This window comes from Otolemur garnettii, unplaced genomic scaffold (genome assembly GCF_000181295.1).
Source record: "Otolemur garnettii isolate 467f Iridium unplaced genomic scaffold, OtoGar3 scaffold00312, whole genome shotgun sequence".
Classification (NCBI taxonomy): Eukaryota; Metazoa; Chordata; class Mammalia; order Primates; family Galagidae; genus Otolemur; species Otolemur garnettii.
Genome location: NW_003852707.1, coordinates 338,124 through 354,900, shown reverse-complemented (window position 1 = coordinate 354,900; position 16,777 = coordinate 338,124). Strand labels below are relative to the sequence as shown.

Sequence of the window (16,777 nt, the reverse complement as noted above, 5' to 3'; positions counted from 1 at the left end):
TGATGCCATGGCACTCTACCCAGGGGGATAGCTTGAGGCTCTGTCTCAAAAAAAAAAAGAAAAGAAAGAAAGAAATGTTAAGAGGGAGGAAGGACCAGGCGTATAACAGACAAAGACGGTACAAGACACTTTAGAACAGGAGGAAGAAGATGGATCTGAACGTGGAAGATTTACAGCTGTGGAGTGCTGTCCCTGTCTGCTCCACCGTCCCTGCCGCAGGAAACAAGCGCAGGATCGTTCTTGTTGTTTGAAACCTTGTGCTTTCTTGTCCCCCTAACGGCAAGAGGTGATCTCTGTGCTAAATCCTGAACGAGGATTTGAGAACGTGAAACTGTGGTTCTGTCTGCCTGTGTTCAGGCAGGTGACTCGGGGAAAGGCACACCTTCTCTGCACGCTGTTGACTATAACACGTGGAAGATACCCTGAATCTTCTGTCTTCTGGTGTGGTTGGAGATTCGGGTCCTCTAACTCTGTAAACCCTAAGCCCTGGGCCATGGACCATAACTGGTCCTGAGCCTGTTAGGAAGCTGGCCCCACAGCATCACCCCCTGAGCTCTGCCTCCTGTCCCTTCTCCACTGCCCCACCCCGCCTGTAGAAAAATTGTCTTCCATGAAACTGGCCCCTAGTGCCAAAAAGGTTCCAGGCTGTCGCCTGTTAGGATTCCGGCTGCACAGCAGGAAGTGAACAAAGCTTCGCGTATTTACAGCCACTCCCCAAAGCTTGCATCACCACCTGAGCTCCGTCTCCCATCCTTCATGCCCCCAGCCCACCCACACTCACGGAAAATTTCTCTTTCATGAAACTGGTCCTGGTGCCATAAAGGTTGAAGACTGCTGCTCTAACTTAGAAGAAAGCAAGTCACGACATGCCACGTGTGGGTTCTCAGCTTTCAGAAAAGTGGCATGAGCAAGGTGTTTTAGGTACTCTAAGAATGAGCCTACGGCGGATGTCATTAAATCCTTCTTTAGTTCACAAGGCACCCCAGAGACCTACAGGGCTCAGTCTGGTCATTCGAGTGGAGGGTAATCTTTTGGAGACACATGTTAATATGATTTTAAAAGTCTCAAGTAATAGATCATTATTGTGGGATGCATACTTAGGTTTATTAGTCTCTGATAATGCTTGCTTTCATTTAAATAATCTTTAGAGAGCTGAGAAATTGCTAGAAACCATCGATCAGCTTCACCTGGAGTTTGCCAAGAGAGCAGCTCCGTTCAACAACTGGATGGAGGGTGCGATGGAGGATCTGCAGGACATGTTCATCGTCCACAGCATTGAGGAGATCCAGGTACATGTCAACTACTCTTTGTTGCAAACAGGTTAATAACGTCAATCTAATCATGGTGAGCATAGTTAAAAGGGTCTGTTCTTTAAACAAGAAAGCTGGATTGTTGAGCAAAGTAGATATAACTGCTCTTAAGAGTTACTAGTGGAAAGTCAAAAGTTACTTTGCATATGTGTACATAATACTGTTTATTTAGAGCTACAGAATATTGCCAGATCATAAAACATAAGAAACGTAAGAAAACTTCAAGAAACGTAAGAAATCACGCTGGGCACAGTGGCTCCTGCCTGTAATCCTAGCATTCTGGGAGGCTGAGGCAGGTGGATTGCTTGAGTTTGGGACCAGTCTGAGCAAGAGTAAGACCCTATCTCTAAAAAAGTAGCTGGCGCTGTGGCAGTTGCCTATAGTCCCAGCTACTTGGGAGGCTGAGGCTAGAGGATCACTTGAGCCTAGGAGTTTGAGGTTTCTGTGAGCTATGATGCCACGGCACTCTTACCCAGGGCACGTGAGTGAGACTCTGTCCCTCCCCCGAAAAAAGAGAGAAAGAAAAGAAAGGAAAGAAAAAAAAGAAAAGAACGAATAAATTGGCACCTACCTTCTCCCTGCCAACATTCCAAAATGTTCTGTTTATAATTTCTCTTGGAACATCAAAATTGTAAATAAGGCTTCTACGAAGCAATGTTAGTTACTCTCAGACAGCCAGGACCAGTGTTTTTTATTCTTTTTTCTCTAAAATCGACATATCATCAAATATTGAAGGTTGGGATTGGAATCTATACCTACCTACCAGGAAGTAGTCTAGAAGGGTTCAGAGGAAAGAAATCACTTCCCTGAACATTGGAATTATCTTCTGGGAGAAGCTTTGATTGCATTTCTTGCATACAGTCTTAAGCACAGTCTAACAGTCTAAGCCAACAGTTTATTTGGGGGATAAGTGAGACCTCTGAGTTTGTCTCGGAAGTCACATTGTTTGCAAGGAAACATTCCTGAAAGGTCTCCTGACAGCCGATCTGTTGTCACACCTTCTTGGAAAGAGAATGAGGAGCTGGACACTCACAGGTGGTTCACACGGCAGTGAGGTCTTTGAACAGCTGGACTTACAGGGCTGCCGTCTTAAACATGAGGGTCCAAGAATAGGTTTGGTAAACGGGAGAGAGTGGGTTTCTGTGACCTTTTCTTTGTTGGGGCAGTGATCTGCTTCCTGCTTGTCTTGAGTAGACAGGCAGCAACTGTGAGCTGCTTTAGTAGGACCACAGCCCGGCTATTAGCAGGAGCAGCTAAGTTAAGTTCTGTTTATTAGACAAAAGTAAGACTTAAACAGTAGTGGAGGATCAGAAACAATATTAAGAAACATTTTTTTACAAGAAAATTATTTTTAAAGACACTGGATGGATAGCCATCAATTAAATAGTTATAATGTTATCTTCTTTCCATTTTCAAGGAACTTCTATGTGCCAAAGGGTTTTTCTAAAACATGTAGAATTTATTTTCCTCCAAGATTACTATAATTAGAAAAGGCAGGCTATTCCTTCTGTGTGTAGATGGGAACGCTGAAGCCTGTGGTCTGAACCCTGAGTCAGATTGGATTCTCCCCACTTGTATCTCTGGTGTAGAGTTTGATCACTGCCCACGAGCAGTTCAAGGCCACCCTGCCGGAGGCAGATGGAGAGCGGCAGTCCATCTTGGCCATCCAGAATGAGGTGGAGAAGGTCATTCAGAGCTACAACCTCAGAATCAGCTCCAGCAACCCCTACAGCACTGTCACCATGGATGAGATCCGCGCCAAGTGGGACAAGGTGGGCAGCTGAGGGTGTTCTTGAAACAGAGGACAAGGGATTAACGCCTTGGGGATTTAGGGTGATGGGGAGTTTCCTTCATCTCATATTTCACAGATGAAATGCATTAACCTCTTAAGAGCCATTCAGCAGTTTCTACACTTATGGGGAAAGTAGAGATTATTTTTCTTAAAATCTTACAAGTATTGACAAAATCAATATAGATTATTAAACTAATAAGGGAAACTGTTTTTAAAACCCCAAATAGAGGCCAGATGCAGTGGCTTACACTTGTAATCCTAGCACTCTGGGAGGCCAAGGCAGGTGGATTGCTTGAGCTCAGGAGTTCAAGACCAGCCTGATCAAGAGCAAGACTCTGTCTCTAAAACTAGCCTGGCATTGTGGCAGGTGCCTGTAGTTCCAGCTACATGGGAGGCTGAGGCAAGAGGATCATTCAAATCCAAGGGTTTGAGGTGGTTGTAAGCTGTGACGCCACGGCACTCTACCCAGGGTGCCAGAGTGAGACTCTGTCTCCCAACAACCACAAAAACCCAACTAGAAATCTTGTACTTTCAACTTGCCTGTAGTACTACTTTAAAGGATTTTTAGAATACAGGATAGACACATCCCAAATGTGCATGAATTTTAAATGCAGAAAAATTGCTCAGAAAACTACATCTGGGGAACAACAGTATCGCTGCTAACTTGCTGCCTTTTTATTTCTGGGAAACTGTCCACAATTTAATTATAGTCAAAATGGGATCATTTGAGTCCTCTCGTCTCATCCTTAAGAGAAATTTCTTTTCGTGGTTGAAATTATAGCACAATTAGTCATCTCAGTGTGCCAAGACGTCGTCTTTGAGGAGTGTGTCCACCATGTGGCGTTGAAGTGGCTTACTATAAAAACACACACGCACCAAGTTAGCTGCCAACGGTGGGAAAGGGAAAAGCAGGTGGGGAGAGAGAGGAGAGTATCCCCTGAGAGACAGTAGTTAGTCAGTGCATCTGAACTTGAGATGAGCTGTGGTCTCCTGACAGCCAAAGTCAGAAGGGAAAGAAACAGGCTGAGCTAATTGGTTTTCTTGGAACAAAGGAAATATGACATTTCTTAGAGTGAGACAAACTTTTCTCCCATCAGTAAGTCATAAAGCAAATAGATTTTTATAAAGGGGACACAACAATGCTTTTAGCAAGAGCTTTGCGGATGATACAAAAAAAGATATTTGAAATAGCCCCCCCCGTCTTTTCAAAGAGAGATGAGGGATAGCGTTGTAATTCACAAAGGGAATGGAAAGCAGGTAGGAATACTCTCCTGCGGGCAGACGTTGTGTAGGAATCAAGCTCATGAACCCAGTAAAAGAACCCAGGGGTTCTTTACTTTTTTTGTATCAGCCACCTCTTTGTCTGTCTGGTAATAATGTTTGTAAATTCATAAAAATATTTAATAATGCAAAGGAAACATATTGGAACGTAGTTATTAAAATCTTTTTTGATGTTGGGATATAGTAATGTATGTGCTTCATTGTTAACACATGTAAAACCCAGATCTAAAAGCAGGCCTAGTCATTTGAAGTCGTGCTGAGTATAGGTGGTACTGCAGGAGGCAGGCGGTAACGCCACTGTTACAGAGAAGGTCTGCGATTTCTGCCCTGATAGTCCCAGGGACTGCTAACCATGCTGCAGGTTGGACGCCCACATTCGTAATTGAAGAAAACGCAGACTTTCAGTCAGAGATGGTGAAAACAAAGATGTCACAGTCCCCTCATCCAAGTTCGTAAGTCCTCTGCAGCCTGGACCCAGCCCCCACAGGGCTGGTGCTCTAAAGCGTGGCTGGAGGACTGGTCACTGTCCCTAACGCAGGCTCTTAAATACCCTTTGACTCGGCTGGTCTTTCAGCAGGCACTTGGTGGCACTAGGTGGCAGTCGGAGCTAGGTTGGTAGCCAGGAATGGTGACCTGTGCATGTTGTCTCAGCTGCTCAGGAGGCTGAGTCAGGAGGATTGTGTGAGCCCAGGAATTTGAGTCTGCAGTGAGCCAGAGTGTCACCGCTGCACTAAAGCAACTTGAAAAAACAAAGCAAAACAAGAGTGAGCTCTCTAGTCTTCCAAGCAGGGGCTCTGCTTCCTCTCTCCACCCACCTTCTCTCCCTTCTCTTTCTTCCTCTTCACCTTCCTCCCTTTCTTCCTCACAGCTCACAGCAACCTCCAACTCTGGGGTTCAACCGAGTCTCCTGCCTCTTTCTTCCTCTCCACTCCTCCCCCTACTCTCGGACTACTCGTGAGACTTAAGCTGGCCTCTGACCCTGTTGTCCTTGGCCCTGACAGGTGAAGCAGCTGGTGCCCGTCCGTGATCAGTCGCTGCAGGAGGAGCTGGCTCGCCAGCACGCTAACGAGCGTCTGAGGCGCCAGTTTGCGGCACAGGCCAACGCCATCGGGCCTTGGATCCAGAACAAGATGGAGGTAGGTCAGCACCCTCCCCAGAGCTGACCAGGATCCTCGCAGTGAGTCATTTTGCTGAGAAGTCACAGCCCCTTCTATGCTGCACGTCTGGCCAGCCTGGCTCAGTCATCGGAGAGTGCCATCTTGCCGCCACGTGGGACTTTGTCCAGCCCCTGGCCTATCGTGGGCAGTGTGCACCCAGGCACAGTGTAGAGTCAAGGGAGGGATGCCAGGGATGGGGAGAGGATTTTGTCTTTATCAGCTTTGGCCTCTGCAGAACCTAAAAACCTTCCATCCCTAAGGAGAAGGACATATGAAGACCCACAAGTCCTTTGTATTTTCAGAACATTTTCAGGGAAGGTGTTATTTGAATGACACATGTCTGGGTATATTGGATGTCCAGGCACAGCTAGGAGACACTTATTTCTCACCCTACCTTCCTCTTGGTGGCAAAATATTAACTTTTTTTTTAAAGGGGAAAACACTGAACAATATAAGGAATTCTGATGGAGGAGGCTGTGTTGGTCTTAGCTCTCTCTGGCAGCTCCGCCATGCAGCTGCACCAGCTGCCTCCAGAACGGGGCAGCTGTGCCTGCCGGAGTTTCCCTTACCCATCAAGAAGGCTGAAAGGGGCTCAGCGCCTGTGGCTCAAGTGGCTAAGGTGCCAGCCACATACACCTGAGCTGGCAGGTTCGAATCCAGCCTGGGCCTGCCAAATAACAATGATGGCTGCAACCAACCTTTTATTTTTTATTTTTTATTTTTTGCAGTTTTTGGCTGGGGCCGGGTTTGAACCTGCTACCCCCAGTATCTGAGGCCAGCACCCTACTCCTTGAGCCACAGGTGCCACCCGATGGCTGCAACCAAAAAATAGTTGGGCGTTGTGGCGGATGCCTCCCAGCTACTTGGGAGGTTGAGGCAAGAGAATCGCTTAAGCCCAGGAGTTGGAGGTTGCTGTGAGCTGTGATGTCACAGCACTCTACCCAGGGTGACAGCTTGAGGCTCTGTCTCAGAAAAAAAAAAATAGAAGGCTGAAAGGACTTACTTCTTACTCCTCTTAACTTTTCTGTTTTCGATGTTACTTAGCTTTTTCCCATTCACTATTCCAGTGGTTCTCAACCTTCCTAACGCTGCAATGTATTTTCATTGTTATAAAGGGGTCGCGACCCACAGATTGAGAACTGCTGTACTAGACAGACTAAAACTTGACCTTATTTTGTCCCGTGATACCACCTGTGTCCCACTTCATCTGAGAAAAGTGAGCCCCAGGACTTTGGCCTGCCCGATGCTGGCTGGGGAACATCTGAAGTGGAGTCAGAAATGACGCCCGCTGCAGAGGCCAACTCACTTTGTTCCTGTCTGCGTGCCTGCTTCCCCCATCAGGAGATTGCCCGGAGCTCCATCCAGATCACAGGAGCCCTGGAAGACCAGATGAATCAGCTGAAGCAGTATGAGCACAACATCATCAACTACAAGAACAACATCGACAAGCTGGAGGGAGACCATCAGCTCATCCAGGAGGCCCTGGTCTTTGACAACAAGCACACGAATTATACCATGGAGGTACAGCAGCCCCACCTCACCCCATCCCAGCAGGCCCGCACACTCTCGTTTGATCTCATGGTGACTCCGTTACCTCCTCAGGGTTTCTCCCCATACCCTGTCTCTCTTTGCTCCCATTAAGCCCTAAAGTATGAAAGTCAGGGCTTGGCTCAGCGCCTGTGGCTCAAGTGGCTAAGGTGCCAGCCACATACACCTGAGCTAGTGGGTTCAAATCCAGCCCAGGCCTGCCAAACAACAATGACAGCTGCAACCAAAATATAGCCAGGCGTTGTGGTGGGAGCCTGTGGTCCCTGCTACTTGGGAGGCGGAGGCAGGAGACTCGGTTGAACCCCAGAGTTGGAGGTTGCTGTGAGCTGTGATGCCACGGCACTCCACTCGGGGGACAGCTTGAGGTTCTGTCTCAAAAAAAATAGAAAGTCAGGGCTCTTGTGTAAGCCTTTCCAGTTACTATGTGTAGAAAGCTTTGTGAGCGCTATCAAGCACTAAGTGGAAGTTAGCAGTAGCAGCCCCGAGGACATAGTGATTATCGTCACCGCAGTGAGTTCATTACACTTCCTCAGAGACAGTACCAGAACTGGACTTGCATTTCTGCCAGTTTGGCCTCCATCGGTCTCCCTGAGTGTCCAGGGCCCACACCCTGCTACTTGGTAAATGGGAAAATGTTTTTAGTGACACATACACCATGTGGATAGTGTACTTAAACGACTCAGTGCTGGTTGTCTCTATTAAAGTCCTCGTCTCCCTTCTGAGAACTTTCCACTACAGAATCCTGCAAAAAAATGGCAAAGCAGAATTTTGTTTTTAAATGTGGGGGAATCTGTCTTAAGCCCTTTGAGTCAGCTGTCCTGTTGTGAACACGAAGAGGCAAGACTGACATGCAGGAAAGCCTGAGCTGACCTTCCCTTTTCTCCCTGGTAGCACATCCGTGTTGGATGGGAGCTGCTGCTCACAACCATCGCCAGGACCATCAACGAGGTGGAGACTCAGATCCTGATGAGAGACGCCAAGGGCATCACCCAGGAGCAGATGAATGAGTTCAGAGCCTCCTTCAACCACTTCGACAGGGTACCACAGCCTCTGCTTACTTGAAAGGCAACACTGGGGTCACGAAGCGGGGTGTCTGAAGTAATCTGCGCGCTTTCATTTTAAGTCTCAGTGCCCCACAAAGTTCATAGGGAAACAGAATGATTAATGGCAAAGGAAAATAGTCACTGCAGTGAAGTGTCCTGAGCGCTGGTGTTGTTCAGGGTGACACCAAGTTTAGATTCAGGTGGCGTTTCATGCAGTCCCTTAACACGTTGACTGCCACACTAAAAAAAATTTTTTCCTTGGGGCCACAGGGTTTTATTAGGTCAAGATAGGTCGAGAGATGTATCAGTTATACCACTCACATGGCACTTAATGTGTTAATGACAGTGCATTGGGAGTTGCTGTCAAAGCTTTTACTTGTTCTGAGTGAAAGTTTTTTTCCTCCTATGGTCGTTGGATTTAGGTCATTTTCCAAAGACTGAAATACAAAACTCTGTTGTTCTTTTTTTAAACAACTATTCAGGTAAAGTACCAGATGATAATTTAACCCACTCTCTCAACAACATAGAAAACTCAGTTTTCTTTGTTAATTAATGAAATCAGTTCATGATGTGTTTTAAGGACGTGCACCAACAAAATGGTGAAAATTCTCACAGTAAAGACATACTGGCCTGGTGTGGCGGCTCACACCTATAACCACAGCACTTTGGGAGGCCAAGGTGGGAAGATCACTTGAGGCCTGGAGTTCAAGACCAGCCCGAGCAACATAGCAAGACCTCACCACTAAAAAAAATTAAAAATTAGCTGGGTATGGAGGTGAGTACCTGTACTCCTAGCTACTTGAGAGGCTGAGGCAGGAGGATCACTTGAGCCCAGTCTTAGAGGCTGTAGTGAGCTGTGATGGCATTCCTGCACTCCAGCCTGGGTGACAGAGCAAGACCCTATATCTGAAAATTTTTTTTTAATTAAAAAGGTTTAAGTACCGTGTTAAAACTATTACCTAGTATTTTAATTTGAACACCATTGAGCAAAATCAGTTCTTTATAAGGCAGCTCCCAGGTTAGTAATGATATAGCTAAAAATGACTTTAAGATCACACAGTCCAGCTGTTAAAGATCACTAAAAAGAGATATTATGGCCGGGCATGGTGGTTCACACCTGCAATTCTAGCACTCTGGGATGCTGAGGCAGGTGCATTGCCTGAGGTCACAGGTTCGAGACCAGCCTGAGCAAGAGAGAGACTTTGTCTCTAAACAACAAACAGCCAGGCATTGTGGCAGGGGCCTATAGTCCCCAGCTACTCGGGAAGCTGAGGCAAGAGAATTGCTTGAGCCCAGGAGTTTGAAGTTGCTGTGAGCTATGATGCCACAGCACTCTACTAAGGACAACAAAGTAAAATTCTGTCTCAAAAAAGAGATCTTAGATTACTTTGTACAGTGCCATGTTTATGATTTTCAGATGTCAATAAATGGCCCTTAAAAGGCCTCTGGACTAGACCAGTCAGATTTGGGCCTATTACAGGGGTCAGGCAGAATTCTGATCAGGAAGCTGTGTGAGGCATGACTGAAGATTTATACACAAAGGTGGATATTGAAGTTACTGTTTTAACACAACTATACTGCATGAAGCTTGCTATAAAACTGACTTCATTGGGGCCGGGCAGGGTGGCTCACGTCTGTAATCCTAGCCCTCTGGGAGGCTGAGGTGGGGAGATTGCCTGAGCTCATGTGTTTGAGACCAGCCTGAGCAAGACCAGGCCTGTGTCCAGGAGGTCATGTCATGTGGCAAGCTTAGCTTCATCCAGAAATCTAATGGACAACAGCTTTCCCAACTGAGAAAGACCAGGTCAGACAAACAGCGACCCAAATTCTGCAGCAGCAAGGATGTCAACCCAAGACATGGGGAAGCCCCCATCATCTCTCAGAACACTTAGGATAAGTTCTGTCTGTCATCTGCAGGTGGCAGTAGTGAGCTCCCCACCAGTCCTGCTGCTTTCCTGAATGAGTTTTTACTTTTGTCTGGTCCCCATCTCTAAAAATAGCCAGGCATTGTGGCAGGCGCCTATAGTTCCAGCTACTTGTGAGACTGAGGCAAGAGAATTGCTTGAGCCCAAGAGTCTCAGGTTGCTGTGAGCTATGACACCATGGCACTCTACTGAGGGCAATGAAGTGAGACTATCTCAAAAACCAAACCAAACCAAACAAAGAAAACTGACTTCATTCATTGAAGTCCAAGTCATTCCCTTCCCTGGCGGGAAACAATTTCACACCTGCACAGATCCATCTGGGCTTGTTGAGGGAATCTCTCACTTGTTGGGGCTGTTTTAGAGCAGCAAGGAATATGATTAGAATCCAAGGTGACGAGACCGTCTTTTGCAACAAAAGTCCAAGGAGAATAATGCAGATCTGGCTGCTTCAAGAGTTCGTCTAAAGTAAACATTAATGATTCTTTGTCTTGGGGGAGAGACAAAGTTTGGTTACGGTGCAGTGGGAGGAAGGAGTGTCAGGAATATGGATTCCCTTTGCTTCCTCTTCTCTTTAAATAGTCAAGGAATGGCCGGGGCCATAGAGGATGTGAATGGGGGGATTCTCCACAGACGTCACAGAGTTGAGTTTAGTGTAGGCATCACGTGACCAGAGCTGCGCTTCAGAGGAATGTGCCAGGCACCCACTGAAGATGCAGAGAGACTGGTGGGAAGGAGGAGGGGAGGGACGCAAGCAGAGGCTCTTGGAGGAGTGGGGCAGGGGAGCGGGAGCTTCGGGGCTGAGGACCAGCAGCAGGGGGAATGAAGAGGGCAGATCCAAAGTTAGTTGAGACAGAAATCTCACAGGTGTCAGCAACAGGATGTGGGGGCTCATGGAGAGGGTGACATGGAAAATTGAAGCTGTGAGGACACAGAGAAGGGGCGCTGGGGAGCCATCGCAGTGAAGAGCTCCCCTGGGCAGCAGGAGTCCGGTTCTAAGTTTTGGGCTGAAGCCTGTGGCAGTCACCACTTAATGGTCATCTTTGGTCAGAGACAGTCTAGACAGGAAGCAGAGAGCGGGTCCAGGTCTCAGGGGAGCTGCTGTGTGTAAGGAGGGCAGAAGAGCCTGGAAGACGAACCACTAAGAGACACACAGAGAGAACAGTGTCAGTAAGGGAGGGGGCCTGGCCTTGGAGGGGCCCAGAGGAGAGCTAAGAGATGCCCACAGAGAACAGCATCAGTAAGGGAGGGGACCTGGCCTTGGGGGACGCTGCTGACGGGTCAGGGCAGCGGCTGAGAAGTAAGCACTCAGACATGGGGACAGACACAGAGAGCCTCTATTCATAGAGAAAAATAACTTCTGACATTAGCTTTTGGGAGCGGCTATTTCATGGGCAGGTGAAATCACCAGAAAATAATCTCCTATTAATAATTTGTATGCCTGATGAAAGTGTTTTCTTCTGTTTCAATTTATAGTGATGTTAAATGTTAGCCGTTCCCTGCAAACTCTCAAAGGCCTTCCCACCCCGTCCAGGACTTTGTATTGATGTCCTTGTTGCTGTAGAGTTTGGGTGGCTGTTTGTCTGACCTGGTCTTTCTCAGTTGGGAAAGCTGTTGTCTAGTGGATTTGTGGGAGAAGCTGAGCTTCCTACATGAAAGGTCCACTACCTCCTGGGCACAGGCCTGAGAGTGGTTGCTTTCCCGCTGATGGAGCTATAAGAATGCACTCACCTCTGGGGGATTTTACAAGATGGACAACCCAGGACATGGGGGAGCCGCATCATCTCTCAGTTAGGATAAGTTCTGTCTGTCATCTGCAGGTGGCAGTAGTGAGCTCCCGACCAGTTCCTTCTGCTGCTTTCCTGAATGAGTTTATTTTTGTCTGGTCTCAACCCTCCCCTTTTCTCTCTCTTTTTTTCTCCTCCCTCTCTCCTTCTGTCCTGTCCTCCCTCTTCCCCCTTCTTTCTTTCCTCCCTCCGTCCCTCCCTTTTCTTTCCTCTCTTTCTTTTTCTTCCTTCTCTGCTCTGCTTTTTTCTTTTCTATTCTTTGACAAAGTCTCCTCCTGTCCCCCAGGCTAGAGTGCAGTGCAGTGGTCTCACTCTAGCTCACTGCTGCAAACTCAAACTCCTGGGCTGAAGCAGTCCTCTTGCCTTGGCCTCCCAAAGTGCCAGGATTACAAGTGTGAGGCACTGAGCCCAGCCTCTTTTCCTTTTTAAGGAACTATTTTATAACATCCTCGCGCTAGCTTCATCCTTCCTGTAAGTCAGTGGTGACGTTTCTGATTCTCATCCACTCGGTCAAACAGAGCTCAACTTGCCCCTGCTTCTCACCTCTCTGTCCTTCATATTTGTCGACAGAGGAAGAACGGCCTGATGGATCATGAGGATTTCAGAGCCTGCCTGATTTCCATGGGTTATGATTTGGTAAGACAGAAGTTTGATATTTTACTAAGATTTGTTATTTTATTGAGCTTGGATTGACAGGAGATGATTAGCTTAAGGTAAGGTATTCCATTTGGGACTGTTGGGACTGGTTTGTTTTCATTATATAGGATATTTTTGAAGGTCTGACTATTACTGTATAAAAATAATTTCACAGAACTAGAATATATATTTTTATTCAGTACTTGGTCCTATTGTTTTTTCTGGTAAAGGAAATGAGAACATAGACTTTGTTGATGATTTATTTTTTATTGTTTAATTGCTTTATTTTTTTAAGGGTAGGAGAGCATTATTTTTTATTAAATCATAACTTTGTTTTTTTTTATTTTGTTTTATTAAGTCATTTGTACATAGATCATAAATACATTTATGCCATTATGGGATTCAATGTGTTGATGATTTTTTAAACAGGTTTTTTGAGATATAATTCACATACTATAGTTCACCCATTTAAATTGTATATATTTCACTGGCTTTTAGTATCCTGATGATTTTTAAAGTGCATTTTTCTTTAATACTATTTTAAAATGTAAAAAATGGTTAGTAATAAATCAGCTAAGAAAAACTTTTCCCTTGGGCTGTGACAGTCCCATACTTCTCTGTTACCCATTAATTTGTATTTTAAACATGACATACTTTGATTCCAGACTTTCAACTAGATCATGAGAGCCTACACTGCCTTCTAGTTAGCAATATTGCTATTTCGGCTATAATCTGAGAAAAAGGCCCAACTCTCACTTTGACCTAATTTTCCATAATTATGTTATGTGATGTAATCCATGAAGGCCATAGTGGGTCCCAGAGAGGAATGAATTCTGAGTCGATATTTACAGCAACTCTTAAAATTGTTCTATGGCAGTAAACCTAAGTCACACATGAGGGGAATCTCTTCCAAAGACTGAAGGGAAATTCAGGTAACGGGTCAGTTTTCAAACATGGAGGAATTTGCATGTCAGTAAGGAAAGGAGTGAGAACGGCACTGTTAAGAGTTGGGTATTGGGCAGCGCCCCATATGCTGGAGGTGGCGGGTTCAAACCCAGCCCCCTCCAAAAACTGCAAAAAAAAAAAAAAGAGAGTTGGGTATTATTGAGTACGTGTGTCTTGCCACCTTGCCACAGGGTGAAGCTGAATTTGCCCGTATTATGACCTTGGTTGATCCCAATGGGCAAGGCACGGTCACCTTCCAGTCCTTCATTGACTTCATGACTAGGGAGACCGGCGACACCGACACCGCGGAGCAGGTCATCGCCTCCTTCCGGATCCTGGCTTCTGATAAGGTCGGTGCTGGCAGAGTTTCCTCTGCTTTAGCGGTAGTCCCTGCATCGTTCTAACAGAGAAAGAAACAGTTGTAAATAAAAGCCATTGTTATACTAGAACATTTTGTACAGTATCACACTGAAATCAGAAGCATCGCAGAGATGTAACAATGGTGTGCCCAGAACAGAGAAACACAGATTCCACTGCTGGCCTCTGTGCCTGGGCCTCACACTGAGTTTTTATAGACGGGACAGCAGTGTATATTTTCAACCCCATTTTACATTCGAGGTTGGTAGGAGTGACTCAGAAAGAAGAAACCACACAATTCATATGTGAGGGAACTGGGAACCTTCCAAGAATCAAAGACCCTGGCTATGCCCAGCCTTTAATGCAAAATTAAATATAGCCATTCAGTCCTTAAAAAACTGGCAAGCTGGCCCAGCATGGTGGCTCACACCTGTAATGCTAGTACTCTGGGATGCTGAGGCAGGTGGATACCCTGAACTCAGGATTTCGAGACCAGCCTGAGTAGAGAGTAGACCACCAAGACCCTGTTTCTACTAAAAATAGAAAAAAAAAGAAACCCAACCAGATGTAGTGGCAGGTGCCTGTAGTCCCAGCTACTTGGGAAGCTGAGGCACAAGGATGGCTCAAGCCCAAGAGTTTGACGTTGCTTTGAGATAGGATGCCACGGGACTCTATCCAGGGTGATTGAGTGAGATTCTGTTTCAGAAACAAACAAACAAACAACTTTTTTTCTTCTTTCTATTATTTCTATTATAAATTATAATGTAATATTTGTGATTTACTTATTTTGAGTCTTAGCCAGTCTGTTTTACCAGAATTGTCCTATTTCCCATTCAACATTTTAAAAAAGCTCCATTGTTGGCAGAGCCTGTAGCTCAGCGGCTAGGGCGCTGGCCACATACACTGAGGCTGGTGGGTTTGAACCTGGCCCAGACCAACTCAAACAATAACGACAACTGCAACAAAAAAAATAGCCGGGCATTGTGGCGGGCCCCTATAGTCCCAGCTATTTGGGAGGCTGAGGCAAGAGAATTGCTTGAGGTTGCTGTGAGCTGTGACACCACAGCACTCTACGAAAGGCAACAGTTTGAGACTCTCTCAAATAAATAAATAAATAAAATAAATTAAAAAGCTCCATTGTTAAGTGTCTCCAGTTTTAGAGAGATTTTCTCCAGTAGCAACATATTTCTAATTTTTTACTAAATTGGGTAAGAAAATGACTCCTTTTTTCTACACACATGCGGTGCATACCTTTTTTTTTTCTTTGAGACAGTCTCACTCTGTCACCCAGGCTTTATCTCTGTGTGTTCTGGTCAGCGTGTGACATACACCAACTCTCCCTTTCCTTTTTTGGTATGAAATTCAGATTGTGTTTATCCTTGTATTATGGCTCAGTTTGAGAAATATTGATCACAATGCTCCATTTGCCTTGAAGCAACTCATATTTCCTGCTGGCCAGGTCACTTGGTATATGTGAGTCTACAAGTATAATTCAGGTCTTTGTTGGTCTGGTACTATACTCAGTAGATTCCCTAACCTTTACTCCTTTTAAAAAATTAAATAAATGGGGCAGCACCTGTGGCTCAAAGGAGTAGAGCGCCAGCCCCGTATACTGGAGGTGGCCAGTTCAAACCCGGCCAAAAAACTGCAAAAAAAAAAAAAAAAAATTAAATAAATGTAGGAAATGTGTAAGTATCAGAGCTGTTATGTTCTGGTGTTTTCTACAACTGACTTGGCAAACGTGTGCCTTTGTTGTAGCCATACATCCTGGCAGAGGAGCTGCGTCGGGAGCTGCCCCCAGACCAGGCCCAGTACTGCATCAAGAGGATGCCCACCTACACCGGCCCGGGCAGTGTGCCGGGCGCCCTGGATTACACCGCATTCTCTTCTGCGCTCTACGGGGAGAGCGATCTGTGACGCTGAGCTTCTGTAATCACTGATCCCATCAGAACGCAATAAAAGCTGAAGTCACAGTTTTCTGGAAACGTTGAAAAGCTTTATTAAGTAAAAGGCAGAAAATAAAAGGGAGTTTTGTAGCTCAGTAACTGCTAGCCAGGTAACACAGCCAAAATGAAGTTTCTATAGTATATGACATAGTGTGCTTCATAAATAGGTTTATTTCTGAATTTTTAGCTAAATGTAATGAAATACCAGGTTGCTTTGTTTCTTTGATTAAACAAAGCAAATAATACTTGAGTTGTGGAAAACTGGGAAAATCTAGGGACAGAGGAAAGTGAAAAAAATGTGAAAATCCAAACTACTCGAGATTCAAGACCAGGGAAAATCCCCCATAAAGTGGTAAATAAATGTTTGATATTTTAAAAAAATTTCCACATCTCTAAAATGCTTAGGTGTTTGTCCCTAGGAGAATATATGTGGCCTTTTAGTGTTTTATTTTCTTGCTTATCTGAAGCTGAGCTCAACTTAAGTATAAATGGTACTGTCATGTTCTTGGTTGAATTTAATACTGAGATGGAAATGCCAGGGGTTAAAATAAAAAAACTACCCAGCAGATCTTTAATATTTACAATTTTTAGAAGACAGTCTGTAGTCATCTCTTCATTATTTAGGGCAAGTTTGATTAGTGAGTTCTGAGTTTTAGTCCAGAGTAGGGACCTGAGGAGACATGGCAGTCGGTTTAACTCACTTAATCCCCATTATAGGAGTAGCAGTGCTGTGGGAGTTATTTATACATATCCTGCTGCTCAAGGTCATCACCAAGGTCTGGTTTTTCACACGCCTGCCTCCTGAGGGTCCCTGTCATCACGTGGTGCAGAATCAGTCACTGCTGCAGATACTGGTGTGCTGGAAGCTTGCCAAAAAGTCACACAAAAAATTCAAAAATTTCAACTTCCGACATAAAGGGGTTAATTGCCAGAAAGATAAAAGGAGGCACTAGATAAAATGAGTTTTTTTAGTATTATTTATTGATTCCAGGTTCTTGTGCCTTTTTAATTTAGAGCTTGTTATTACAGGTTCTCAAGAGATGACCGTATAGC

General features: G+C 45.4%; 1 protein-coding gene across 2 annotated transcripts in view; it reads left to right on the top strand.

The window, feature by feature from the left end:
* ACTN2 (actinin alpha 2) overlaps nucleotides 1–15,754 on the top strand; it is a 78,419-nt gene extending 62,665 nt beyond the window's left edge. The window contains exons 15-22 of one of the 2 annotated variants that reach the window (XM_012813834.1): nucleotides 1,149–1,289; nucleotides 2,900–3,082; nucleotides 5,385–5,519; nucleotides 6,882–7,061; nucleotides 7,980–8,126; nucleotides 12,411–12,476; nucleotides 13,613–13,771; nucleotides 15,537–15,754. In XM_012813834.1, coding sequence (XP_012669288.1) covers nucleotides 1,149–1,289; nucleotides 2,900–3,082; nucleotides 5,385–5,519; nucleotides 6,882–7,061; nucleotides 7,980–8,126; nucleotides 12,411–12,476; nucleotides 13,613–13,771; nucleotides 15,537–15,695 — 1,170 coding nt within the window. In that variant the 3' untranslated portion in view covers nucleotides 15,696–15,754. Of the gene's footprint in view, nucleotides 1–1,148; nucleotides 1,290–2,899; nucleotides 3,083–5,384; nucleotides 5,520–6,881; nucleotides 7,062–7,979; nucleotides 8,127–12,410; nucleotides 12,488–13,608; nucleotides 13,772–15,536 lie in introns of both variants that reach the window. The other variant, XM_012813835.1, reaches the window with a different exon arrangement.
* Nucleotides 15,755–16,777: the final 1,023 nt, after the last annotated feature.